At 34.9% G+C, this 27,197-nt stretch overlaps 2 protein-coding genes across 7 annotated transcripts in view; both read right to left on the bottom strand.

Moving 5' to 3' along the window:
* Window positions 1-22,256, bottom strand: part of LOC123880078 (TRPL translocation defect protein 14) — a 40,300-nt gene extending 18,044 nt beyond the window's left edge. For 4 of the 6 annotated variants that reach the window (XM_045927983.1, XM_045927999.1, XM_045928021.1 and 1 more), the window contains exons 1-4: window positions 22,028-22,256; window positions 21,746-21,813; window positions 21,211-21,248; window positions 20,550-20,587 (exon numbers count right to left, since the gene is read on the bottom strand). In XM_045927983.1, coding sequence (XP_045783939.1) covers window positions 20,550-20,587; window positions 21,211-21,248; window positions 21,746-21,813; window positions 22,028-22,076 — 193 coding nt within the window. In that variant the 5' untranslated portion in view covers window positions 22,077-22,256. Of the gene's footprint in view, window positions 1-2,616; window positions 2,719-20,549; window positions 20,588-21,210; window positions 21,249-21,745; window positions 21,814-22,027 lie in introns of those variants that run through there. The other 2 variants (XM_045928005.1, XM_045927992.1) reach the window with 2 other exon arrangements.
* A 983-nt stretch (window positions 22,257-23,239) lies between these two features.
* Window positions 23,240-25,558, bottom strand: LOC123880138 (DNA repair protein RAD51 homolog 4). Its single transcript, XM_045928086.1, has 5 exons — window positions 25,160-25,558; window positions 24,867-25,077; window positions 24,149-24,326; window positions 23,606-23,728; window positions 23,240-23,479 (listed from the first exon to the last, which is right to left on the bottom strand). Exons 1-5 carry the CDS (start codon window positions 25,420-25,422, stop codon window positions 23,262-23,264), a joined length of 993 nt encoding a protein of 330 aa, XP_045784042.1. The 5' UTR covers window positions 25,423-25,558; the 3' UTR covers window positions 23,240-23,261.
* Between the last annotated feature and the right edge of the window lie 1,639 nt (window positions 25,559-27,197).

Below are 27,197 nucleotides of genomic sequence, written 5' to 3'. Positions count from 1 at the left end.
TGCATAAACTTTGGTCTGCTTATTGGGGACTGCGGTACTCTATCTGTTTGTGTTTATATATTACTAGCTGATGCCTGTGACTTTGTTCGCATAGATATAGGTTTTTAAAAATCCCGTGGGAACTCTTTGATTTTCCGGGATAAACAGTAGCCTATGTGTTAATCCAGGGTATAATTTACCTCCGTCCTGAATTACAGTCAAATCCGTCCAGTAGTTTTTGCGTGAAAAAAGAAAGACAGCCACATACACACAAATTTTCGCCTTTATTATATCAGTGTGATTATTTTATTTTTAGTTTTTTGTTGAATATATTTATTTATTGTTTAATTATTTATTTACTTGTGTACGGAACCCTAAGAGCGAGGCCCAACTCGCACTTGATCGGTTTTTTATTAACTTACACGCAGTCGTCAGAATTTTTTTCACACTATCGTTTCAACCTCACCGAGTTCATATTTATTGAGATATGCTTTTGTTTGGTCTTCGTCACATAAAAATGTTTTGGTGAGAATCCAATATTTTTAAAAACTGTGACCTCCGTGGTCAGCAGACCGGAATAAAAAAAATAACAATGACTACTATACTGGATTGTTTTAAAGATAAGCTTGAGACATATACACAAGTATAAAATACAACGTACGATAATACTATACAATTCACACACTACACCTGATAAAGACTATGTAAGTGATAAACTTTTACGTAAACATTATAAAGTTCTGATAATAATACTTAGATAGTAACTTATAGATGTTAAGTGTAATATCCTAGATATGTATAAAAGAGGATTTTTTTAGAAAAAGAAACTACCTTGTTCATAGTATGAATTTTGAATCTTGATTAATTACAGAGCTGGCTTGTTCTAAAAAATGTTCGAGTACCATAAACCCACCTCAGTAAACATCTAATTTGAATTGTTGGCTCTACAGACAGTAAGAAAATCTTCAAAAAAAATCTTACTTTAAACACGTCATTTCCTTCCGCCCCTTCTCATCTACGTGCCAAGTTGAAATATTGCCAGTGGGGGACATCGTGGAATATTCGAAATAAACAAGTTACAAACGGAAAAATATCAAAGGGGGTACACAGTGACCAGGCTCCACGGCAAGAAATCTATCTCAAAGCATCTTGCTTTAAATACGTCACTTAGCATACGTAACAAGTTAAAATAACGCCTGTGGGGAATATCGTGGAATATTGAAAATATAAAAATTAGTGCAACAAATGGCAAAATATCAAAGGGGATACCAATAACCAGGTTAATAGACGTAATAGATATAAGCTGATTCTCTATCCTGTGAGTTGACGTTACAAATTACTCCAACAGCATACTTTTTTTGTTCAAAAATGTCCATCTTTCTGAAAGGTGCTTTTATGATAGAAAATACCTCCTATTTTATTTAGGCTCAACTAGGTATATTAAGATGCTCTGAGATCTAAAACAGCTAGTTTCAGGTCTGAAGAACTGGTACGCCTAAATTTTAAAAACCAAATCTATAATAGCAAAGTTAAGTGAATAATTTTATAACATTGTAAGTCTGCGTGGTCAAGAACGTTAGGGGAAACTCAAGGTCGACACTTTTCAGCTTTTCACCCATCAATCATCGCGATAATGGTGCTGTATACATTTAAAATGAAAAACGATACAAACAAAAAGAAAGATTTGCCAATGTTGTGAACAGGTAGGTAATTTGTCATTCGAGCGTGACGCAAAGTTGCTAAGAAAACTCCCAAAAAAACGTCACAATCCCAAAAAATTTAGGTTTTTTGATGCGGTTTTTACTACGCTCTTAACAATAACTAAAACGTTTTCAAATCAAATCAAATTTCTTTTTTGCGAATATGGGTAAACAGTGGAGATGTTACGAAAACAAAAAGGGTAAAGCCTTTTTAATTAAAAACGCTTCAGTTTTGAGATAGATGAAACCTAGCAAATCAAATAAATGTCGTCTAGAATCTTAAAACAATATAGAATAGCATTTCTAGCTATTAATAAAATTACACTTCAGAGTTCAGACGTAGCGAGGTTAAAGAACTAGGTATGCGGCCTCATAGTAGAACCTAATGATGATTAACGAATTATACGACTAATGAGAGAGCAATATTAATAGGTATGATGTTGATCGCACATTTCTAACAAGCTGTAGCTCCCTGCCCGATCTGCACGCATCCAAAGCTGTGCATTATTCAGTACTGAAACTGCAAATGCAATGACGGCGAGTTCCACAGACCAGGGCAAGTTCTACTTATAAGACGCGCCAAAGAAATGTCGTAGCACACGCCGCATTTAGATAGCTTATCTTTTTATTACACACATACAAGGGAACATCATACACAAGGAAAAGATAATAAGGGTACCCTGCAAGGCGGTCCTATCGTTAAGAGCAATCAATTTAGAAACCTGCATTTATGGCACGCGCGCGGATGGACTCTTTTCCTGAGGGCGTTAAGCATTTCCAGTGCTGGAAATTCGATGCGTTCACTCGGGTGTAATGTGCGATCAGTATTAATGTATAATAGATAATATCTCTTGTTGATGACTCTACGTAGGTGTATTGTATATGGTTAATAGCTCATATAATTGATTTTTACTTTAGCGAGGCTACGGGGACTCACCGTAGTCACCTTGTCTCGCGTGCGCCATTACAGCGGCCCTGCACCTTTTGCAATTACCCCGACAATTGTCAGGGGCGTTTATTGGCTTGGCTGCTATAATATAACACCACAACGTAATTTTGCAACATAATATATAGATTATCGCAGGGGTCATCCGACCTTGTGACTGAGTTCAACAACCGAACCCAATTGCTGACCTTTCCACTCAGGTTGTGCGAACTATTGTGTCTAGCGAGGGAGGAGTGCGAAACTAGTAGGATCGCTTAGTTTTCATATAGCTCATTGAATAAAATCTATCAGAGTTAAATGTCTCGATGAATAGGTATATACCGATCCTATAAGTGATTCACAGTTCACACACATCCCTTACTATGCATCCTGGAACAAATCTAGTGGGAAGGCAATCAATTAGTTTTAAATAGTTTCTTTAGAAGACTAAAAATAGTAAATAGATTAAAGAAGACTCCAAAGAATCGGCAATCTATTATTTTATGTGAAAGACCAAACTTAATTTCACAATTCAAGGTAGATTTACCGCAAATCCAACGTCAATTTACACTCAAGGCTCAAGTCTAAATACTCAGCCCTAAATTAAAAGATACGCAAGTAGGTATAGTTCACAACAAGTCGAGATACCAATCACGCCATGTCGACCTGTCGTGCACTAAACCTACTACTTGGCTGCAAATGTAAAGTCACGAATTTTAATGTAACGACATCGAATAGCCTAAGTGTATTGAAATTGAAATGATTGTTCTTGTTCTTGCCCTACTATAACTATTGGACACGTCATGATCTTGATCCCTTTACAGTACGTGAGCAGGTAAAAATGACAAAAGAAATAGACTAGCGCAAGGTTTTCAATCAAACATTTCGAAACCAAACGTTACCGCTGATGAAAAAATAATATCTAAGTAAATACCGATAGCAATAACAGCTGAGAAAACTCAGATCACCTTCAACTAAATAAAGATAAGAGAATCGAAATAGCATACAGTTAAAATAATATCATATCGCATATTGAAATGTCAGTTTTTAACTGATCCTATAAAAGGAAATATCTTTCTCTATTATGATTTCTACACGCATGGGGATGCTGTACCTAGTACCTACATACCACTGGACAAAAAACAGAATTGAGATGATAAAATTATCTTTTCTTCTAGCTGATGCGCGCGACTTCGTCCGCATGGAATCAAATTTTTAATTCTCCGATATATAAAGTAGCCTATGTCACTAAAAAAAAAAAAAAAAACAGTTTTTATTTAGAATAAATTGTGATTAAAAATCAAAATTTAAATTAAGAAGTTATTGCTATAGTAATAAATTGTGTTCACTAAGAAAACAAAAATGGAAAGAAATATTACCTAAACATATATTTGTTGCTACTGTAATTATAAAATTAAAAATTCAAATTATGTAAACTTACCTAAAAAGCATGTATAACTTACATAATATTGTATTTTAAAATGTAAATTTTATTTTCAGTAATAAAAGGCTTATATTATATTATTATTATATTATGTCACTCTCCAGGTTCTTAACTCAAATGCAAAAAAAAAACATGTCCATTCCTTGCTCCACTACGACGTGATAAAAGGGCAAACCAACAATACATTTGCATATTATAATATGGTTAGGGATCCCTAAATATCTCTCCGCTCATCCGCTTTAATCGATACGACCCCAATTACGGGCTAAGTCGTTAGTGTGAACACGTCGAACATGGTTAACTTTGTAAAGACCTTCTGGACATAATTAAAAGTCGGACTTTCGTCTGCTCTTAAAGAAATTGGCCTTCCACTTTAGAATCAATGTAAAAAGTACCTGATAATATGATGATGATTGAGAACTCTGTCCAAAACCTTTAACATTTATTCGGGCTTTGAGACTTTGTGGACTTTGCACACCCTAAGACTTATTTACTCATACATCAGGCAGGCGTAAACGTGGGTAACACCTACACAGAGACTATAATGTTCACAACAATGATTGACGTCATATTCTTACGTTCAAACTTATCCAAGCGTTCAAACAATTTAATTTGCAGCAAATATTTAACATCATAAAATGTATAAAATATGATGGCCTGCGATATCTCAACTGTTTTCGAATGCCTCTAGAAAATACACTTGCCATTATTTTCCTAAGGCATAAAATAGTTTATTTATACAAGTGTAAATTAAAAATTTATAACACCCCCGACAAGTGAAGGTTACAGTAACTAGAAAAGAGCTGATAACTTTCAAACGGCTGAACTGATTTTCTTGGATTATAGCTAAGAACACTCTCGATCAAGCCACCTTTCAAACAAAAAAAACTAAATTAAAATTGGTTCATTAGTTTAGGCGCTACGGTGCCACAGACAGATACACAGATACACACGTCAAACTTATAACACCCCTCTTTTTGGGTCGGGGGTTAAAAACCCTTGTACACAATTTTACAAGGGTGTTATAAATAAACTAGCTTATGTTCGTGGCTTCATCCGCGTGGATTACACAAATTTCTAACCCCAGTTTTTACGCCTTTCGGGATCCAATTTTCAAAAATCCCTTCTTTGCGGATGTCTACGTCGTAATAGCATGCCAAAGCTCGCCCCAAACAGTCCAGTAGTTCCAGCTGTGCGTTGATAGATCAGTCAGCTTTTCCTTTTGTATATGTATATACAGAAATGTAATCAAAGGCGGGAATAGGAGGAGATATTATAAACCCCCGACCCAAAAAGAGGGGAGTTATAAGTTTGACGTGTGTATCTGTGTATCTGTCTGTGGCATCGTAGCTCCTAAACAAATGAAGCGATTTTAATTTAGTTTTTTTTGTTTGCCACCAAGCCACCTTTGGCTTGATCGAGAGTGTTCTTAGCTATAGTAATCGGTTCAGTCGTTTGAAAGTTATCAGCTCTTTTCTAGTTACTGTAACCTTCACTTGTTGGGGGTATTATAAATTTTTAATTTACACTTGTTATCTTTATGACAAAGCATGTCAGTCAGTGACGTATACAATCCAAGGATTAATTACTGTGTTGTTGATATTTATTTTATACGTGACTTGCTGACGCCCGTTACTTTGTTCGCGTGGATTTAGTTTATTAAAATCCCATGGGAATTCTTTGATTTTCCGGGATGAAAAGTATCTACTACTATAGACCTATGCCACTCTCGCTTAGCTATGACCATGCATGTTTGTCCTTCAATCACGTCGCAACGGATCGACGTGATTGAAGGACAAACCAACGAACAAACATACTTTCGTATTTATAACACGGGTAGTATTTAGCCTAAAGACATCGTACAAAACTTTAAACAAAGAAATCCAATGAGTTTTTAATTTATATTAGTAATTAATCAGTGCAGAAAACAGAATACAGTAGAACATTTTTCTGTCCTCAATGATTAAGCACGTTTAAGTTAGATACAGAACAAGTTTCCGGAGCTATATTAATTAATACAATTATTTACTGTTACTATCTTGATGACAAATAAACCGGTTGTACCTTCCTACTCAATAAGAGTATTATTAATAATAATTGCATTCATCTTGTTCACACCGGATGTAAATAAACGCCTACGCCATTCAGTGAGGAAAATTCAACGTAAATAGGTAGGTACTTACCTACGCGAGAACAATGAAAATGGGAGTACGGAAGTGGCGTCCGATCTAGTAAGTATTTAATATTTATGAACTATTCAAGTATTAAATTTAATGAGTAATGTTTCTATGAAAGATTTCAAGTTTTTAAGGCAACCTTCCAGCAAGGATTTTTGACGATTCCAAGAATTTCACTCAATAATGCTAGAACCATGAAAATGAAACAAGTTCTTAATGGATTCCCATTCTACTGATATCACTCGCTAGCTTTCTTCCACAAGGAATGTGTATGCCTTGTGGAAAGTAACCTTCATCGTTTTTTTTATTCATAGACTTGGCTGCAATCGGACCTGGTGGCAAGTGATGGTGCTACAACATCACTTGCACACCAGCTCCGATTGAACGCCTAGCGTGAAACACGCTTGCCTAGATGCCTATTCACTCTTGACACTTTTTGTTGAATATATTTATTTATTGTTTAATTATTTATTTACTTGTGTACGGAACCCTAAGAGCGAGGCCCAACTCGCACTTGATCGGTTTTTTATTAACTTACACGCAGTCGTCAGAATTTTTTTCACACTATCGTTTCAACCTCACCGAGTTCATATTTATTGAGATATGCTTTTGTTTGGTCTTCGTCACATAAAAATGTTTTGGTGAGAATCCAATATTTTTAAAAACTGTGACCTCCGTGGTCAGCAGACCGGAATAAAAAAAATAACAATGACTACTATACTGGATTGTTTTAAAGATAAGCTTGAGACATATACACAAGTATAAAATACAACGTACGATAATACTATACAATTCACACACTACACCTGATAAAGACTATGTAAGTGATAAACTTTTACGTAAACATTATAAAGTTCTGATAATAATACTTAGATAGTAACTTATAGATGTTAAGTGTAATATCCTAGATATGTATAAAAGAGGATTTTTTTAGAAAAAGAAACTACCTTGTTCATAGTATGAATTTTGAATCTTGATTAATTACAGAGCTGGCTTGTTCTAAAAAATGTTCGAGTACCATAAACCCACCTCAGTAAACATCTAATTTGAATTGTTGGCTCTACAGACAGTAAGAAAATCTTCAAAAAAAATCTTACTTTAAACACGTCATTTCCTTCCGCCCCTTCTCATCTACGTGCCAAGTTGAAATATTGCCAGTGGGGGACATCGTGGAATATTCGAAATAAACAAGTTACAAACGGAAAAATATCAAAGGGGGTACACAGTGACCAGGCTCCACGGCAAGAAATCTATCTCAAAGCATCTTGCTTTAAATACGTCACTTAGCATACGTAACAAGTTAAAATAACGCCTGTGGGGAATATCGTGGAATATTGAAAATATAAAAATTAGTGCAACAAATGGCAAAATATCAAAGGGGATACCAATAACCAGGTTAATAGACGTAATAGATATAAGCTGATTCTCTATCCTGTGAGTTGACGTTACAAATTACTCCAACAGCATACTTTTTTTGTTCAAAAATGTCCATCTTTCTGAAAGGTGCTTTTATGATAGAAAATACCTCCTATTTTATTTAGGCTCAACTAGGTATATTAAGATGCTCTGAGATCTAAAACAGCTAGTTTCAGGTCTGAAGAACTGGTACGCCTAAATTTTAAAAACCAAATCTATAATAGCAAAGTTAAGTGAATAATTTTATAACATTGTAAGTCTGCGTGGTCAAGAACGTTAGGGGAAACTCAAGGTCGACACTTTTCAGCTTTTCACCCATCAATCATCGCGATAATGGTGCTGTATACATTTAAAATGAAAAACGATACAAACAAAAAGAAAGATTTGCCAATGTTGTGAACAGGTAGGTAATTTGTCATTCGAGCGTGACGCAAAGTTGCTAAGAAAACTCCCAAAAAAACGTCACAATCCCAAAAAATTTAGGTTTTTTGATGCGGTTTTTACTACGCTCTTAACAATAACTAAAACGTTTTCAAATCAAATCAAATTTCTTTTTTGCGAATATGGGTAAACAGTGGAGATGTTACGAAAACAAAAAGGGTAAAGCCTTTTTAATTAAAAACGCTTCAGTTTTGAGATAGATGAAACCTAGCAAATCAAATAAATGTCGTCTAGAATCTTAAAACAATATAGAATAGCATTTCTAGCTATTAATAAAATTACACTTCAGAGTTCAGACGTAGCGAGGTTAAAGAACTAGGTATGCGGCCTCATAGTAGAACCTAATGATGATTAACGAATTATACGACTAATGAGAGAGCAATATTAATAGGTATGATGTTGATCGCACATTTCTAACAAGCTGTAGCTCCCTGCCCGATCTGCACGCATCCAAAGCTGTGCATTATTCAGTACTGAAACTGCAAATGCAATGACGGCGAGTTCCACAGACCAGGGCAAGTTCTACTTATAAGACGCGCCAAAGAAATGTCGTAGCACACGCCGCATTTAGATAGCTTATCTTTTTATTACACACATACAAGGGAACATCATACACAAGGAAAAGATAATAAGGGTACCCTGCAAGGCGGTCCTATCGTTAAGAGCAATCAATTTAGAAACCTGCATTTATGGCACGCGCGCGGATGGACTCTTTTCCTGAGGGCGTTAAGCATTTCCAGTGCTGGAAATTCGATGCGTTCACTCGGGTGTAATGTGCGATCAGTATTAATGTATAATAGATAATATCTCTTGTTGATGACTCTACGTAGGTGTATTGTATATGGTTAATAGCTCATATAATTGATTTTTACTTTAGCGAGGCTACGGGGACTCACCGTAGTCACCTTGTCTCGCGTGCGCCATTACAGCGGCCCTGCACCTTTTGCAATTACCCCGACAATTGTCAGGGGCGTTTATTGGCTTGGCTGCTATAATATAACACCACAACGTAATTTTGCAACATAATATATAGATTATCGCAGGGGTCATCCGACCTTGTGACTGAGTTCAACAACCGAACCCAATTGCTGACCTTTCCACTCAGGTTGTGCGAACTATTGTGTCTAGCGAGGGAGGAGTGCGAAACTAGTAGGATCGCTTAGTTTTCATATAGCTCATTGAATAAAATCTATCAGAGTTAAATGTCTCGATGAATAGGTATATACCGATCCTATAAGTGATTCACAGTTCACACACATCCCTTACTATGCATCCTGGAACAAATCTAGTGGGAAGGCAATCAATTAGTTTTAAATAGTTTCTTTAGAAGACTAAAAATAGTAAATAGATTAAAGAAGACTCCAAAGAATCGGCAATCTATTATTTTATGTGAAAGACCAAACTTAATTTCACAATTCAAGGTAGATTTACCGCAAATCCAACGTCAATTTACACTCAAGGCTCAAGTCTAAATACTCAGCCCTAAATTAAAAGATACGCAAGTAGGTATAGTTCACAACAAGTCGAGATACCAATCACGCCATGTCGACCTGTCGTGCACTAAACCTACTACTTGGCTGCAAATGTAAAGTCACGAATTTTAATGTAACGACATCGAATAGCCTAAGTGTATTGAAATTGAAATGATTGTTCTTGTTCTTGCCCTACTATAACTATTGGACACGTCATGATCTTGATCCCTTTACAGTACGTGAGCAGGTAAAAATGACAAAAGAAATAGACTAGCGCAAGGTTTTCAATCAAACATTTCGAAACCAAACGTTACCGCTGATGAAAAAATAATATCTAAGTAAATACCGATAGCAATAACAGCTGAGAAAACTCAGATCACCTTCAACTAAATAAAGATAAGAGAATCGAAATAGCATACAGTTAAAATAATATCATATCGCATATTGAAATGTCAGTTTTTAACTGATCCTATAAAAGGAAATATCTTTCTCTATTATGATTTCTACACGCATGGGGATGCTGTACCTAGTACCTACATACCACTGGACAAAAAACAGAATTGAGATGATAAAATTATCTTTTCTTCTAGCTGATGCGCGCGACTTCGTCCGCATGGAATCAAATTTTTAATTCTCCGATATATAAAGTAGCCTATGTCACTAAAAAAAAAAAAAAAAAAACAGTTTTTATTTAGAATAAATTGTGATTAAAAATCAAAATTTAAATTAAGAAGTTATTGCTATAGTAATAAATTGTGTTCACTAAGAAAACAAAAATGGAAAGAAATATTACCTAAACATATATTTGTTGCTACTGTAATTATAAAATTAAAAATTCAAATTATGTAAACTTACCTAAAAAGCATGTATAACTTACATAATATTGTATTTTAAAATGTAAATTTTATTTTCAGTAATAAAAGGCTTATATTATATTATTATTATATTATGTCACTCTCCAGGTTCTTAACTCAAATGCAAAAAAAAAACATGTCCATTCCTTGCTCCACTACGACGTGATAAAAGGGCAAACCAACAATACATTTGCATATTATAATATGGTTAGGGATCCCTAAATATCTCTCCGCTCATCCGCTTTAATCGATACGACCCCAATTACGGGCTAAGTCGTTAGTGTGAACACGTCGAACATGGTTAACTTTGTAAAGACCTTCTGGACATAATTAAAAGTCGGACTTTCGTCTGCTCTTAAAGAAATTGGCCTTCCACTTTAGAATCAATGTAAAAAGTACCTGATAATATGATGATGATTGAGAACTCTGTCCAAAACCTTTAACATTTATTCGGGCTTTGAGACTTTGTGGACTTTGCACACCCTAAGACTTATTTACTCATACATCAGGCAGGCGTAAACGTGGGTAACACCTACACAGAGACTATAATGTTCACAACAATGATTGACGTCATATTCTTACGTTCAAACTTATCCAAGCGTTCAAACAATTTAATTTGCAGCAAATATTTAACATCATAAAATGTATAAAATATGATGGCCTGCGATATCTCAACTGTTTTCGAATGCCTCTAGAAAATACACTTGCCATTATTTTCCTAAGGCATAAAATAGTTTATTTATACAAGTGTAAATTAAAAATTTATAACACCCCCGACAAGTGAAGGTTACAGTAACTAGAAAAGAGCTGATAACTTTCAAACGGCTGAACTGATTTTCTTGGATTATAGCTAAGAACACTCTCGATCAAGCCACCTTTCAAACAAAAAAAACTAAATTAAAATTGGTTCATTAGTTTAGGCGCTACGGTGCCACAGACAGATACACAGATACACACGTCAAACTTATAACACCCCTCTTTTTGGGTCGGGGGTTAAAAACCCTTGTACACAATTTTACAAGGGTGTTATAAATAAACTAGCTTATGTTCGTGGCTTCATCCGCGTGGATTACACAAATTTCTAACCCCAGTTTTTACGCCTTTCGGGATCCAATTTTCAAAAATCCCTTCTTTGCGGATGTCTACGTCGTAATAGCATGCCAAAGCTCGCCCCAAACAGTCCAGTAGTTCCAGCTGTGCGTTGATAGATCAGTCAGCTTTTCCTTTTGTATATGTATATACAGAAATGTAATCAAAGGCGGGAATAGGAGGAGATATTATAAACCCCCGACCCAAAAAGAGGGGAGTTATAAGTTTGACGTGTGTATCTGTGTATCTGTCTGTGGCATCGTAGCTCCTAAACAAATGAAGCGATTTTAATTTAGTTTTTTTTGTTTGCCACCAAGCCACCTTTGGCTTGATCGAGAGTGTTCTTAGCTATAGTAATCGGTTCAGTCGTTTGAAAGTTATCAGCTCTTTTCTAGTTACTGTAACCTTCACTTGTTGGGGGTATTATAAATTTTTAATTTACACTTGTTATCTTTATGACAAAGCATGTCAGTCAGTGACGTATACAATCCAAGGATTAATTACTGTGTTGTTGATATTTATTTTATACGTGACTTGCTGACGCCCGTTACTTTGTTCGCGTGGATTTAGTTTATTAAAATCCCATGGGAATTCTTTGATTTTCCGGGATGAAAAGTATCTACTACTATAGACCTATGCCACTCTCGCTTAGCTATGACCATGCATGTTTGTCCTTCAATCACGTCGCAACGGATCGACGTGATTGAAGGACAAACCAACGAACAAACATACTTTCGTATTTATAACACGGGTAGTATTTAGCCTAAAGACATCGTACAAAACTTTAAACAAAGAAATCCAATGAGTTTTTAATTTATATTAGTAATTAATCAGTGCAGAAAACAGAATACAGTAGAACATTTTTCTGTCCTCAATGATTAAGCACGTTTAAGTTAGATACAGAACAAGTTTCCGGAGCTATATTAATTAATACAATTATTTACTGTTACTATCTTGATGACAAATAAACCGGTTGTACCTTCCTACTCAATAAGAGTATTATTAATAATAATTGCATTCATCTTGTTCACACCGGATGTAAATAAACGCCTACGCCATTCAGTGAGGAAAATTCAACGTAAATAGGTAGGTACTTACCTACGCGAGAACAATGAAAATGGGAGTACGGAAGTGGCGTCCGATCTAGTAAGTATTTAATATTTATGAACTATTCAAGTATTAAATTTAATGAGTAATGTTTCTATGAAAGATTTCAAGTTTTTAAGGCAACCTTCCAGCAAGGATTTTTGACGATTCCAAGAATTTCACTCAATAATGCTAGAACCATGAAAATGAAACAAGTTCTTAATGGATTCCCATTCTACTGATATCACTCGCTAGCTTTCTTCCACAAGGAATGTGTATGCCTTGTGGAAAGTAACCTTCATCGTTTTTTTTATTCATAGACTTGGCTGCAATCGGACCTGGTGGCAAGTGATGGTGCTACAACATCACTTGCACACCAGCTCCGATTGAACGCCTAGCGTGAAACACGCTTGCCTAGATGCCTATTCACTCTTGACTTGAAGGTACCTATACAAAATGAATGAGAACTGATGCCGGAAGGACGTACCATATCCTTGCGGTTCTAATTAGAAACTAGGAAGCGAATCGACTCGTATGTTTCCGTGGAATTTCGACATCGTACGGGTGCAAACCTTGACGATATCTTGCGGTACGATAGTAGAAAGGTGAAGGAGGAACTAAGTCGAAAAGTTGTTTGACACATTCTCCGAATTAATATATTCTGTAGAATTGCACATAAAGAGGCAACTTTACGCCGATATGATCGCGAATAGTAACTAAGCAATACCAGATACCTAGCTAGCAGCTAGCTAGGAGTGCATAAGAGCGAAATGTGAATAGCGTAACAAAATCGATTGAATCGAGTTATTGTCAGTTCATTCGAGTATAATCATCGATGCAACAGGACTCGCTAATGAAACGGAAACAAGTGCCGTTGAGCGGTCAATTAATAACGCTCTTGATTAAGTGATGATGAAATGCGATCTGATCAACAAGGTGAATTAACTAATTTAAAAAAACATTTAACACCGCTAGTGTGCAAACTTTTTTTATCGATAACATGTTTTACGGTTGATTTCGGATGATCAATAATGACGCATCAAAGGATTGAAAGCGAACGCGGAAAACTTTGCCAATCCACAATCGATTCCTAATCTCTTGAGTCTTGATACGCAGCATCGATTTTCAATGTTTAGATTAGAATGTTCTTAGCAAACGCGTGGCACATTTCTTTACTTGTTGCTCTAATGAGTTATGACGTATCCGGGCTCCACCTAGTACTTAACTTTTTTTTTCTCTCTCGTCTGGCTTTACAAAGATTAGCCAATGTCAAGTTTGTAGTTATTTGTAACAAGTTAGTTAAACTATACAAGTATGGACCCCGTCTGTGCCAGCGCTCGCCGACATACGCACGGCACCCCCTTAGAGCGCTTTCCAGTCAGATTTACCAAAAAAAAAAAAAACACTCCAAAAAGGCAGAGCACGCCCGCCAGCTAACACCAACACAGACGAAGTCCCTGGTACTTAACTAGTCTTTAATACTCTTTAATTCATGGATCAAATACCCCCTGAGACTATCTTTTGAAAAAAAAAACGACTTTAATATCAATAGTCACACAGTCAACTCTAACCTAATAATATATCTCAAGAACAGATTAATAAAAAACCCAGGCAAAGAGTTCGGTTCGGATACTTCTAAATCAAACCGGGGAAGTCCTGCTTGAGACGTTAGTACGCGCACCATTTCGTAATCTCGGCTCGTAAGAGCCTTTGGAACGTACGAGATGTAGGTAATTACAGGTTGTGACGAAAACGGATTTTAAATTGCACAAATTAAACAAGATACTGAAACCTTTGAAAGCAAACATCTGGACATCTTCGTAATATGTATGAAATCAGAAATCCATTTCGCAACGCCAAACAAAATATCTTATTACAAATTGCATATAATCCCAAAATACTGTTTTGTTTGCTCTTAGTTGGAACTTGGAATGTGTTTGAGGCATCGCAACAATGCAGATCAATCTTACGTTATTGCTCGTGTTCTCTGTTTCGGATTTATTTCTAGAGCAACCATGAACGTGACCGTGAAATGATTGCGTCAAAGACTCGCTCATGTGAAGCCCCATAAAAGTACTCTATCCTATCACGCGTACCTACTTACACATGTATACTCATATAATTAGTAACGAGATTAAAGTTCGTAAGACCTTTGTATAATTTCGGTGCGCGGGTCTGGTTGAATACCAATTTACATACAAGGTCCATTAGTGCCGGAAATGTGTAGTTTATCTGAATTTTAGTAGGTCGATTCCGGAAAACCGGCATCAATCATTATTACGATCTTATGTCTGAATTTGTGGTATTCTTGTTGCAACAATGCATTGTAGCCAATAGCGAGCGAGCATCAACCAATCAGAGGTGATTGCGATCGTGACATTGGAGCTGTCAGTCTACCGCAATCGTTCCACAGGTTTCTAATTTATTTTGATGACAAAGAGTTTGGTCGTCATCAAGCCTCAGCGCTTCGAAAAGCACGTTAATCTCTAGTTTCCGGTTGTTAAATAATGGGTAACTACAAAAAAGTTGATCGTTGTCTTAACCTATGATGATCCACTTCTAGAAAATAGGTTAGGTATTTCTGTGGGATTCAGAGAAGCTCATAAGGGGTTAAGAAGAATAATCGCACCCCTTGCCGCAAGGGTAAGTATTTTATACATATACGGTCTAGCTAGAACGTATATACAAGATGTCATTGAGTCACATATGTGTGTGTGTGTGTGTGTGTATGTTTGTTACTCCTTCACGCAAAAACTACTAGACGGATTGGGCTGAAATTTAGAATGGAGATAGATTATACCCTGGATTAGCACATAGGCTACTTTATATCCCGGATAATCAAAGAGTTCCCACGGGAATTTTAAAAAACCTACATCCACGCGAACGAAGTCGCGGGCATCAGCTAGTGTATAATACAAAGGTTGTGTTTTCTTCCTTTAAAGATTCAGGTGACGTCTTTTGAGTAATTTACCTTACTAATAGTACCTAATATTTTGAAACAAACTAAACATAAATATTACCTATTTAATAGACAGTGATGGAAAGTTAAAGAGAAAAATAGAATAGTTAGTCAATGAGATGGTTGAGGGAAATGGATCGATGTACACTGTACAGGCTACAAAAACGTGCCGAATTGAGAATCTTCTCATTTTAGAAGGCGACCAAAAGGAAGAATAAAATTTACCCGATAGAACACGTTTTCAGGGTTTGATCAGGTGATGAACACGTGGAAATAGGTAAATACCCGTCTCATATCAGTAGATCCTATACATAATGAATATAATTATAACAAACAATACCTACTTCACCTTAGCTTATCATTTGAAAACAATAAACTTTGTAGTTCATCAAGCGTTTGTACATTTCGATAAAAAGTAATTTGTATCAAAATGTTTAAATGACTATAACCAATATTAGGTGCAAGTAGGTGAATTTTGTAGAACCTCTTGGTTGAGATTTTTTTAAAAGGTACGGACTTCCTGAATAAGAGATTACTTACTTTTAAATTACAGGACCTGCCAATCAAGAGGTATTTATTATATTTTGTAAAGGTATGAAATCTCCAGGGTAAGAGAAATGCTCTAAAGAATCGGTACCTCATGCGAGTCCTGGATGAATTTTTTTTCAGAAGAAACTAAACCAGTTGAACCAAATTTTCTAAAGGTCAAAATCTAGTCAAGACACCCTGTGGATAAGGAATATTCTAAAGAAAAGGGACCTCGTGGGCAGTCCTGAGTAAGAATTTTTTTTAGACACTGAATAAAAAGCCCTGAGAGTTGAGTTACAATATTGATGATAAAAGGATTTTAGTACGACGTTTCGAGGAAATGTAAGGAGTAGTCGAGGAGTTCGAGGAGGGTTTCTTCGGAATAAAAAAGTTGATGAAAATGAAAGAACCAAGCAAATATTAGGACTTCTTAAGATCAATTTAGTCCAATCAAAAAACCTATGTGAGGCATGACGTACGAGCTGAAGGTAGCGGATGTAGATATTTCGACCATTTTGGAACGTTAGTAGGTACTCATGGACTGAACATCGAACCAACGTCTCAATACTTAACAAACATAAGATTAAGATGAGGCTAGCTAACATCTGTCTGCGGAGAACCCTTGAGTACTTCGGTCACATCGCAAGGAAGAACGCCAGCAATATTGAAAAACTCATGGTCACTGGTAAGATCGAAGGAAAGAGACCCCGGGGACGTAGCCCGAGACGTTGGTCAGACCAAATAAAAGAAGCGGCCAACACACCCATCTGTGATGCAATCCACGCGGCAAAAAACAGAGAGCAATGGAAGAACATCTTAGCAAGGATTGCGTCAAAGGGGAGCCACGATCCTCAAAATTGAGGAAACGACGCAGGAAGGAAGTAGGTACTCAAGTCTCAAGTTTCATATCGCAGCCCTTCTGCCAATGAGCTAATGCGGTTATCTATAGCAACTCTATAGAAAGCTACACGTGATAAAGCTTTAGCAGTAACACAAAGCTACTGAAACGAAAATAAATGTAGCACGTGACGAGGCCGACCGGGCCCGAGCCTCAGTGATTATAACAACAATAATACACATTTACTCTGCTTACGCAAGAAATATTATATCTAACTGCGCCTACGAGAAACTACATATATACCTAATCCAAACTAATACAATAAAATTCTGTCCGTTGCTAACTTTTCACGTCCTCATTCGTTTAACAGATTTTACCGATACTTGAGATATGCAGCCCGAGGAAGGACGTATAGAGGAGGCTTTTGTTCCTTAGGATTTTTAAAAAACCTAAATCCACACTGAATAAGTCGCGGACACCATTTATTTGGTACAAACTACAGCTAGATAGCTTGCATCCCGGAGACGGACATAGGCTACTTTTTATACCGAAAAATCTAAGTTCCCAACGGATTTGTAAAAATAGAAAATGACGGACGAAATCGGGGGCATCATCCAGTTCAGTTATAAATTTATTATGCCTAATAATATACATAAATTATCAAAATGATATATTACAAATCTTGAGTGCACGAAAATCAAATAGACGCACGCGTACCTTGATACAGTTAAACTAACGTTTGGAATTACGATTATTTATAAGTCTGAGATTCTAATCACACTAATATTATAAAGGAGAAAGTTTGTATGTGTGTGTGTGTGTGTGTGTACGTTTGTTACTCCATCACGCAAAAACTACTGGACGGATTGGGCTGAAATTTAGAATGGAGATAGATTATACCCTGGATTAGCACATAGGCTACTTTATATCCCGGAAAATCAAAGAGTTCCCACGGGAATTTTTAAAAACCTACATCCACGCGAACGAAGTCGCGGGCATCAGCTAGTCTAATATAATAGCGCTAGCTAACCATTGTGACAGCAGATACATATTATGTATATGTAAACGTATCCTGGATATGATGTACCGTACCTATCTGCTCAATTAGAGATTTTCGGCAGTATATACTCGTACATCATACACATAAAATATTTTTAAATTACTTTTACTAAGGTATCGAATTTATTTTAACTGCATATTTTAAATACTAAAAACAGTAGTAATAAAATGAAGCAACATTTATACTCATAATTACTTTGCGCAGTTAGTTATTGTTATGTATCGATGATGATGAGAGGAACGTCTTGGCAATGAAAATTCTTTTGACCTACCTTACGCAAACCAATCATTAGAATAAGATGGGCGTGATTTTACCTATGTACCTACTACTTTGTTTTATCTCGGAAGATGTATTGTGTTTATTGATAAATAAAGAATAAATGATTAATTTATTTGATGCAATCATGTTATAACCTCGCTTTAAAGAAACTAGACTTATGTTAGTGTAAAGTCGACTAAAAACGAAGCAAAGTTAATTATTTTAGAATGTGGTTAGCACATAATATTTACATTAGAATATTATTTATTAATGCGACCGTCTAGGGTCTACTCTACTGCCTTAGGAGCAATGTTCGACCAAGACAATTCAGATTTCAGAGTTAACTTAGTAAGTACAAACTCTTTAAGCCCAGAAACGAAATAGGTAAGCTCCGTTTTATATTAACAATAAACGGATTTATTGCTGATGTGTAAGAACATCTTGGACTTGCCTGATATTTTGAGATATATTATGTTAGTAATTATTTAGTTTATAAAAAGAAATAATAATAATAATTAGTTAATAATGTCTTTACGGTTTAATTTCAATGCAATGCTTATTAGTTTGAAGGAACCGTAGAAAATTCCATTGTGAAGAAAATTTATTGCGATAAGAAATAATTGTAGCTTAGCATCAAGGTCACAAAGAAAATTATAATGTGAAAATAAATATACGTACTATTTCTGGGTACAAAGGCGAGAAAATCTGCGAGCTTTAACGCTTTAACGTTCAAAATCAAACATAACAGAAAAGCAAGCAATGTAGTTTGATATACTAAATTGAGTTATATCATATTGAGTATACCTACTACAGCTACGCCTATAATATGCACCTATATGTATGTAGGTACAAAGTTTATTATTATTCAATCAATAAATCAATGTGTAACAATGTATTCAGACTGTGATTCAGATTTAAAGCAATGTAGAACTATTTTATTATATCTATATGTTTTTTCGGCGCTTAAATGATGTTTTGACAGAAATTCCAATACAAAAACTATAATTCATCAGAAAGATTAGTATCTGGCCGATGGAACATCAGTCGGTGTCTTTCAAGTATGCTGTGGGAATATTTTGATTAAAAAAAATTGCAGAAAAATGATCGCGATGACACATGTGTATTACACTTGGAAAGTAAAATATTATGTTCCATAACTAAATACACAATTTCACCCTAATCGTTATAGACGTTTCCGAACAACAATACAAATATATTCTATAAACACATAAACACATGACTTGTTAAGATTTAGCCATTGAAAAATCCCTTATTATTATCATGAGTTTAACTTGGTTTCTTTAAATAATATTTTTATGGAATATAGAACTTTAGTATTTTGTACCTAAGTAATTCAATTATTATGATTTATGAAGTTATTTTTAGTTGTTAGTCTCAAGGTCTTCGCTCAGCGGCGAGAGTTCAAAGGTAAAAAAGCTGAAGGGTGATCGCGTGATTCTAAAATTCTGTAATAATAAATTTATGGTACCTACATTACATAGGTGTTTAGCTATAAGGCCTAAGATCTTGTCCACATCACCACGTCAAGATGTCGTTAACGTGAAACGGTGCGGTGTCGCGGCGCGGCACGTTGACGTGACGTGCTGGTTTACGTTACCGTGTCGAAAACTACATTTCAGGTACATTTTTCACTCACAAATTTGTGAAATAGCAGTATCGTTCTAGATGGACTGCTCCGAAAGTATACCGCTCTATCTATTGTTAAGAAGACGCAAAAAGAAAATACTGGGTGCATCCATAACTTTCAATTATGAATACTGAATAGTGATGGGGCCGACGACGTGCGACGCGTCGTTTCACGGCGACGCTGCCGTACCATACAATAGCACGTCACATCAATGCACCGTTCCACGTTGAGAATGTCGTAACGGGCTGATGTGGACAAGCCTTAATAATTTTCAACCTTACTAATAGAGACCTATTCTTAGACACTCTAAAAGGCACTTTCTCTACGTCTAATCTATCCATATATTAATAAAATCCTGGTTAAATTTTTTATTCTACTATAAAAAAGAACCGATTATTTATTATTGTTTAATTAAAGAAATGATTTTTCAATAGCCACCAAAACCAAATAACTTTTAAATGCGTAATTTTGACAGTTTGTGTACACGAAATCTACTTCATCAGCTAAAGTTTATTTGGCGATTGGAAAATCAGCCCCAAGCAACAAAGATTATTGACAGTTTTTATATTAAGAATCTGCAAAATATCAGATTTATTTGTCAGTTAAATTTATTTGGCAATTGAAAAATTAGCCCTGAATAAAAAGTCTTAAATAAATTAAGATATTAATCTTTACCTTCTTCAGGGCTCAGGTCTGCGAACTTTACACCTCCACTGTAAAAGAAATAAGATTATTGCAGTCACAGTAAAATAATACTAAAATATATAATATATCGTCAATCAATATTGGAGTGACTAAAAACAAAAAGTAATTTGTTTTTAGAGTAAAAAGGTTTTTTCATTACTATTCTTAATAATATAATAACATTTTATCCTAAAATATCAATGTTCACTAGAATTATCATTGTAGACAAAAACATAATATTATTGAAATCATTTTTCACAATAGATAATATTAAATACATGTTGCAATTCAAATGTTTTGATGTACAATTTAAACTCAAGTTACAATTTTTTTTTGCTAAACAAATTGATTTATAGTGTTTATACAAATTCAAAGTTAAGTACACAATTTTTAAAAAGAAACTGGGTAGGTAGGTATGATTTAAATGACAACAAAATCTCTCTTCCTGGCACACTCCTGGTATAACTAAGGTCTACCCATTATTCTAAGCCCATTTCATCGAATGGGTTTAAATAAAAAGCATACCAGCCCCAGTTAACAACTAGAAGTATGCTGGGAAGGATAGAGTTTAAATAAATGTAAATTCATAACTGTATCCTTTGAAATTGAGGTGGCAACACACTCTCATGAGAGAGAAGGTTGCACTTCGTACCTTAAGAGGACGGTAGCCGTTTCCGGCACCCGGAACACCTGGAAATAAACACAATGTGGAACAATGTTTTATTGGATCTCCGTTAGGAGAAACCATACCAGAAATGAACCACAGGGGACTATTGCTTTGGCAGATGCAGTTAAATTTCACAGTCAGACCATATAAAAAATGTTTCTAAGTAACCACAATAATTAAGGCTAGTTTTGCATGCCACATCAAGGCACATTTTGGCATTATATTTATTCAAAATTATAGTTTGGAACATCTAGTAAATAAATCTAAAATCTTGCAATCAAAAGGTACCCAAGACGGTATATTCAATTTGGAAAGTATGCAAGAGTCAAGAAATCACATTATAATATGATAATAGAATTGAATAGTCTTAAGTTAATTTACAATGTAAGTATGGAATTGATAGCTTCTGGCCTGCTATTTGTGGTTTCATTGCAATTCACAATGGGAAAAGGGGATTTAAATTTAATCAATACAAATGTCAAAATGGTTCACTACATAGATTTAGATAAAATAATATTACCTTCCATCCCAAGTTTTCGAAGAACGTACTAAGTCGAGATTGTCCAGTGGTTTTTCCGCCGCAAGGCCCTGTTTAGGTTAAAAAAGATATAAAGCGGCATGTATGAAAATGGTGCCAAGTCCCCACGTGCATTCAGAGCTATTTATTTATAAGTGCATAGCGATTGAATTATTTAATACAAACATTACACAACGTAACAATACAATTTTCCTATTCGACGTAAAAATTGCACTTTGTTCTCAATAATTTCGTTTCATTATTTAAAATAGAATTAACACTCACCTCCAGTCAGTACCAGCTTGTACATAATTTTCTGGGTTTCTTTCGCCATTTTAATTAAAGGAATAAATATAAATGAAACTAAATTACACTACAAGGTTTATTACAAGATGTGAATATCATAAAATTGAGAAATATATAAAACTGTTAAATAAAACCATCACAGCAAGTTACGCATCGCCTGAGAGGCGCGCGGCGGCCGACGGGCGACGAAATGACAGAATGAGAAACCCTTGATCTAATATCTATGATCAATGATGAAAAGAGAACTGACATTGACTGACATTGACAAGCAATAATTGAAAAGGGAATGGGAAAGAATATGGAAAGAATGAAATCGAACCAGGGACTCGAATAAGAATGAGGCATCGATCGCACGACAAGTAAATAGTGATGGCTGGTATAGTCGATTCCCGATTGGAGCTACGAATCGCTAAATCGACTTTCACAACGCAATCCAGAAGCTAGAGCCAAATCAAAGAGAATATAATTACTACGAGCTGAATGAAAGCTTCAAAGTTCAGCTACACCGCTATCTACACGCTCCGTCTGCCTGAAAGTGCTGAGTATATATAGGAGCTTGCATAAGCCAGATTGCGCAATTTTTTCGTTAACAGAAGTTAAGAATGAAAAAAACATCGGCAAACTTTTAAGTGTCTTTTGTATTGCAAATTATTTAGTAGGTAACCTCTAGGAATACCTACCTAATTTCTTATATTATACTTACTATTATGTTGGTTGAGCTACTAATTTTTATCATAGACAAGATAGAAGCTGAAGGCAGCGCAGAGGTACAACACTATGAGAGTTCACGCTAACTTCCGGTCACAGAGTACTTTAGGATAAAACGTAGTAATTATACCTATTCTCTTTGATAGGATAGCTGTTCTGGTAGAAGCGCGAAATCCGAAAATTTAAATTTATGCCTCGTAAACCTTTGATCCCTAAACTATGCTTGACGCCCCGAATTATCAAATAATGAAATTCATTGCTTTATGATGAAGTCTATTCTTGTATTGACCAAATGAACTAAAAGGTATTGACCCCTAGATACTTCATACTGGATAGTAGTAATCTTTATTCTTTTCTACTTACCAGTGTTTGGTAATTACTATAGAGATAAAAAAAAATAGTAGATCCTAGATAATTATTTATAGCTTAATAAATTGTTCTTAAAAAGAAATAAAGGGCCAAGCGTGTAAAAGAAAATAGACATTATAATTTCTCAGTATAATTATTATCTAATTCCACATGAACTAATTTCCAACATACAATTTTTATTAATCTGAGGATTGTTATGTCTCACAACCGTAATTTTTATTGTAAAACAGTTGTTTTTATTAGAGATTTGTTGTTTTTCCAGAAAGAGCACTATAAAAGGGATATTTTGCCAATACTTTCCCAAGCATCTATTCCATTTCTCAGTGTATGTTGTTTCTCCTGCCCGGTCCTCATCTGCAATTTATTATTCTGTATTAATTTAATATGCCTTTATTTAGGTACCTATCTAGGTACATTCTTTTAATGTGTATATACTTAATTTAAATATAGTTTTATTTATTTAAAAGGAAACTATATTACCTTCAAGGTCTACAACATCGTGATCAATCCATCGAGTCTGAATATTAACACAAACAATTGCTATTTCCATTTCTTTGCTTATGCTTCTTGCGTAGTTCACAAAACAGTTTAGCAATTTTAATCCTGTGAAGAGTAATTAAACATCAATGTGGCTACTTAATATCAATATGCTATTTCTAAACTAAAATTCAGACAGGTCTAAATCTATTACCATCCTTCTCAAAATGACCATAGTTATATCACTAGGTTTAGATCTGCCAATTTAATTTAGTTTACAGATTATGAACAACAGAATTAGTCACATTGTCTAACATGGTGAGGAAAGCTGCGTGCCTGTGAGTTTTCCATAATGTTCTCAAAAGTACAAACTTGTACTGGGCCAGTATGGTGGACTATAGCCCAGACCCTTCTTCCCATTTTGAGAGGAGACCTGTGCTCAGTAGTGGGCCAACAATGAGCTGATTTAAGAGAAGTGAATGCTGGGGCAAGTCTAGTAAGGTACAAGTAACATTTTGAATGAAAATACAGAACTGGAATATGTACCTATTTTATTGTCGTCACCAAAGTGTTGAAACATAAGACTTGGTAATGAATCTATAATAACTAGTGACAAATTTTCTATAATAAGAACACCACTTTTAAGTTTCTCAAACAACTTTACTAGATCTTCCATATTCCAAATGTGGATGATTTTTATTTTTAACATAATAGATGCCATGTCCTGCAAGGAATACTAAATAATAATAAATTTGATTTTGCAATTTGTATAGTAAATAATGTAGAATCATAAAATTGCTTTAACATTCGGAAATATTGGAAATTAAGATATTTTTATACAAAATTAGGTAATTATTGTTGCAATGCGACTTGGCAAATTCCTTGCGGATGGTACTATATCAGAAATATTTCTGCAAGACCCAAAAACACCATACGTCAATCAGTTTTATCATAAGCAGATCAATGGTATAGAAACATAAAGCACAAACAGGGTTAGGTACATAATTTTTTTAGGTATTTGGGTATAGACAAGTGCCAGTCTTAGGCTGAGATGTATAGAGTGCACTTTGACTTAAGACACTATTAAAACGAGACAGCAGCATCCCCCGAGCATAAATCTCTCATTTTAACTGAAACTTAAGTCTAAGCAAAGTCAAAGTATGCTCTATAAGATCTCAGCCTTATATTAGACCATTTTTATTTTGGAGCAGTATGGGCAGGTTAAGTAAATAAATTACAAGTGTAATATTATAAATTATAATACCTTATACGAAAACCCACATGAAGCTAAAATTTTCTGAATTCTTACAGCAGAAAAATCACCTTTTGTATCAATGTAAAGAACAGAAGTACTGGTGTTTTGGACGCAGTTAGTAGCAAGTTGCATGCATAATTGTGATTTACCGCAGCCAGCAAGTCCACATATTTCAGTAATATATCCAATTGGAATTCCATTACACAAAATTGCATCCAAACTTAGTAAAAAAAAAAAGTTGGTATATTAATAGATATCAGTAGATAGACATACACTTATAGTTATTTTGAAATTATATTTACCTATTCATTCCAGTGCTAATAAACTGTTTACAAGTTAATCTATTAATGAATAAACTTGTACCATTTATTAATGGTGCTGAATATTTTACTAGAATATGGTTCCTTATTTCTAAAATTTGTGGTAAGCTTAATTTGCTTAATGTTGATAACTTTTGAACATCTTCTTGAAGAAAATCTAATAAAGTTGTGATGCGATTTTGACTGAAAGTTTTTAATATACTTTCTGTTAAATTTACGTGTTCCTGCGCTGTTAACCGTTGCATTTTATAATTTTGTGTTAATTTAATTCTTTAAAACAAAAATAGTTATTAATATTTTGAAAATATTCTTTAAATAAAATCCGAAATAAAATCGGAAACACCGCAAACATTCCAAATTTCGAAATTCAAATTTCAAATCACAAACACAGATCACAAATATGAAATATTGAAGTTGATGTCACTGTCACTATCCTATATGTTATTAATCTGTGACTTACACTTTCTAAAGTGTTGGTGCGACTGACTATTATGGTGGCGCCATACGCTTGTGACAAACTAGAATTTAATACTGAGGACCCATCGACCGTGTGGACCACTGGACGCTTGGAGCGCTTGTCGTGCGATTCGATTGGATGCAAGCCAACAAACCATAGCCAAACACTATGCATAAAAATCGGCCAAGTGTATGAAATACCTAACTACATTCTTTTCTGAGTTAGAATAATACAGCAATAAGCCGTGAAAGAAAAACCCAAAAAAATATTCATTCGTTTTGGTAACAGCCATAGCCTTACGAATTTTTCGCTAACAGCTTACAATTTAACTATTTTATTAATTATTAATGTTTTTAGTAGGTACTTGTTGTTTAAATACAGTAGGTATAATATGGTACAAATATTATACAGAAATTTTCCTATTATTCCTAGTTTAGATTTGAAATAGCCTAGGTCAAAAAATCGTCCAAACCTGACAACTTGGATGGCCCTCCATTTCATTATTATTTAAAATAAAAAAATATACCTACCTATATATTCAACCCTACTTTTTGAGTTCTAAACAAAGATACCCCACATGCTTGGGTAAGAAAAGAGCTAAAGACCTATGACACATGGACAGCTGGACATACAGACAAGTAGAGTGACATTAAAAAAGCTCTGTTTTTACGGTACGGAACCCTATACTCCGTGGTACTTGCCGAAGTTTGTTATGTGCAGTTCATCGCAAGCATGTGGAATTGCCATTATATTTCTCACCAAAGAGTTATATCACAGAACTACATGTATTGGTGTAATTTATACTTAGACCAGTGCCTAGAAAGTCTCATAAAAAAATATTTTGTATGACCATCGATAGATTTATGTACCAACATTAGAGAGTCAATTAATCCTTCAGAACATGCAAATACAATTTCTAAACTAAAATGATGGTGGCTAAGGGCCTCCGCCCATGTTAGACTTTTGGTAGGTCTGATCTGGACAACTTTATCTTTTACTTTGTGACTGACTCAGTCTTTCCACAGTTAATCGTATCGGCTGATTTTGTTTGATGCTGCTGCCTTTATCTATGATAAAAGTCGTCGAAATTATTGGCCCGATTATTTAACATAAAGTCTGACGTGGACGTCTGAGCCTTAGATATTAGTTTAGTTTTTTCAAGTCTCTAGGCACTTCTATTTTTCGTTCACGCGATCAAAGCACTGAGGCCACGTTACCTCGAAAGCTCCAGTGCTTATTGCATTAGAAAGCTTTATTGTTACCAAGCTCGAAACAAGTTTTATAAGAATTTTTGTAATCTCTGCTTTCTCTATATTTTTGTAAAATCTGAATTTATATGTAAAACCGTTGTAAAGTTGTACAAATTATATTAAAATAAATGAAATAGTTGTCAGTATAGATTATAGTTTGATCTGAATATTAATTGTCTGGGGTGAGCCCTATTTTGATTTTTATTTTTTATCGATATTGATATTCGGACAAAACGCATCCCTATTATTAATCGACTACAGACAACTCTAGGTCTGTCAACAGAATATGAAATTTAATTTTGTTAGGTTGGTT

The sequence above is a fragment of the Maniola jurtina genome, chromosome 3 (genome assembly GCF_905333055.1).
Source record: "Maniola jurtina chromosome 3, ilManJurt1.1, whole genome shotgun sequence".
Taxonomy (NCBI): Eukaryota; Metazoa; Arthropoda; class Insecta; order Lepidoptera; family Nymphalidae; genus Maniola; species Maniola jurtina.
Note: the sequence above shows the minus strand (reverse complement) of the source record. Positions and strands in the feature narration are given on the sequence as shown.

What these genes read in the sequence shown, in the direction of transcription:
- LOC123880138 (XM_045928086.1), bottom strand. Translation starts at nt 25,422, where the DNA reads ATGCAACGGTTAACAGCGCAGGAACACGTAAATTTAACAGAAAGTATA. An exon ending in CATGTGGGTTTTCGTATAAG is followed by an intron (nt 24,327 to 24,866) that starts GTATTATAATTT and finishes TATTCCTTGCAG; the next exon opens with GACATGGCATCTATTATGTT. An exon ending in TGGTGACGACAATAAAATAG is followed by an intron (nt 23,729 to 24,148) that starts GTACATATTCCA and finishes TACTCTTCACAG; the next exon opens with GATTAAAATTGCTAAACTGT.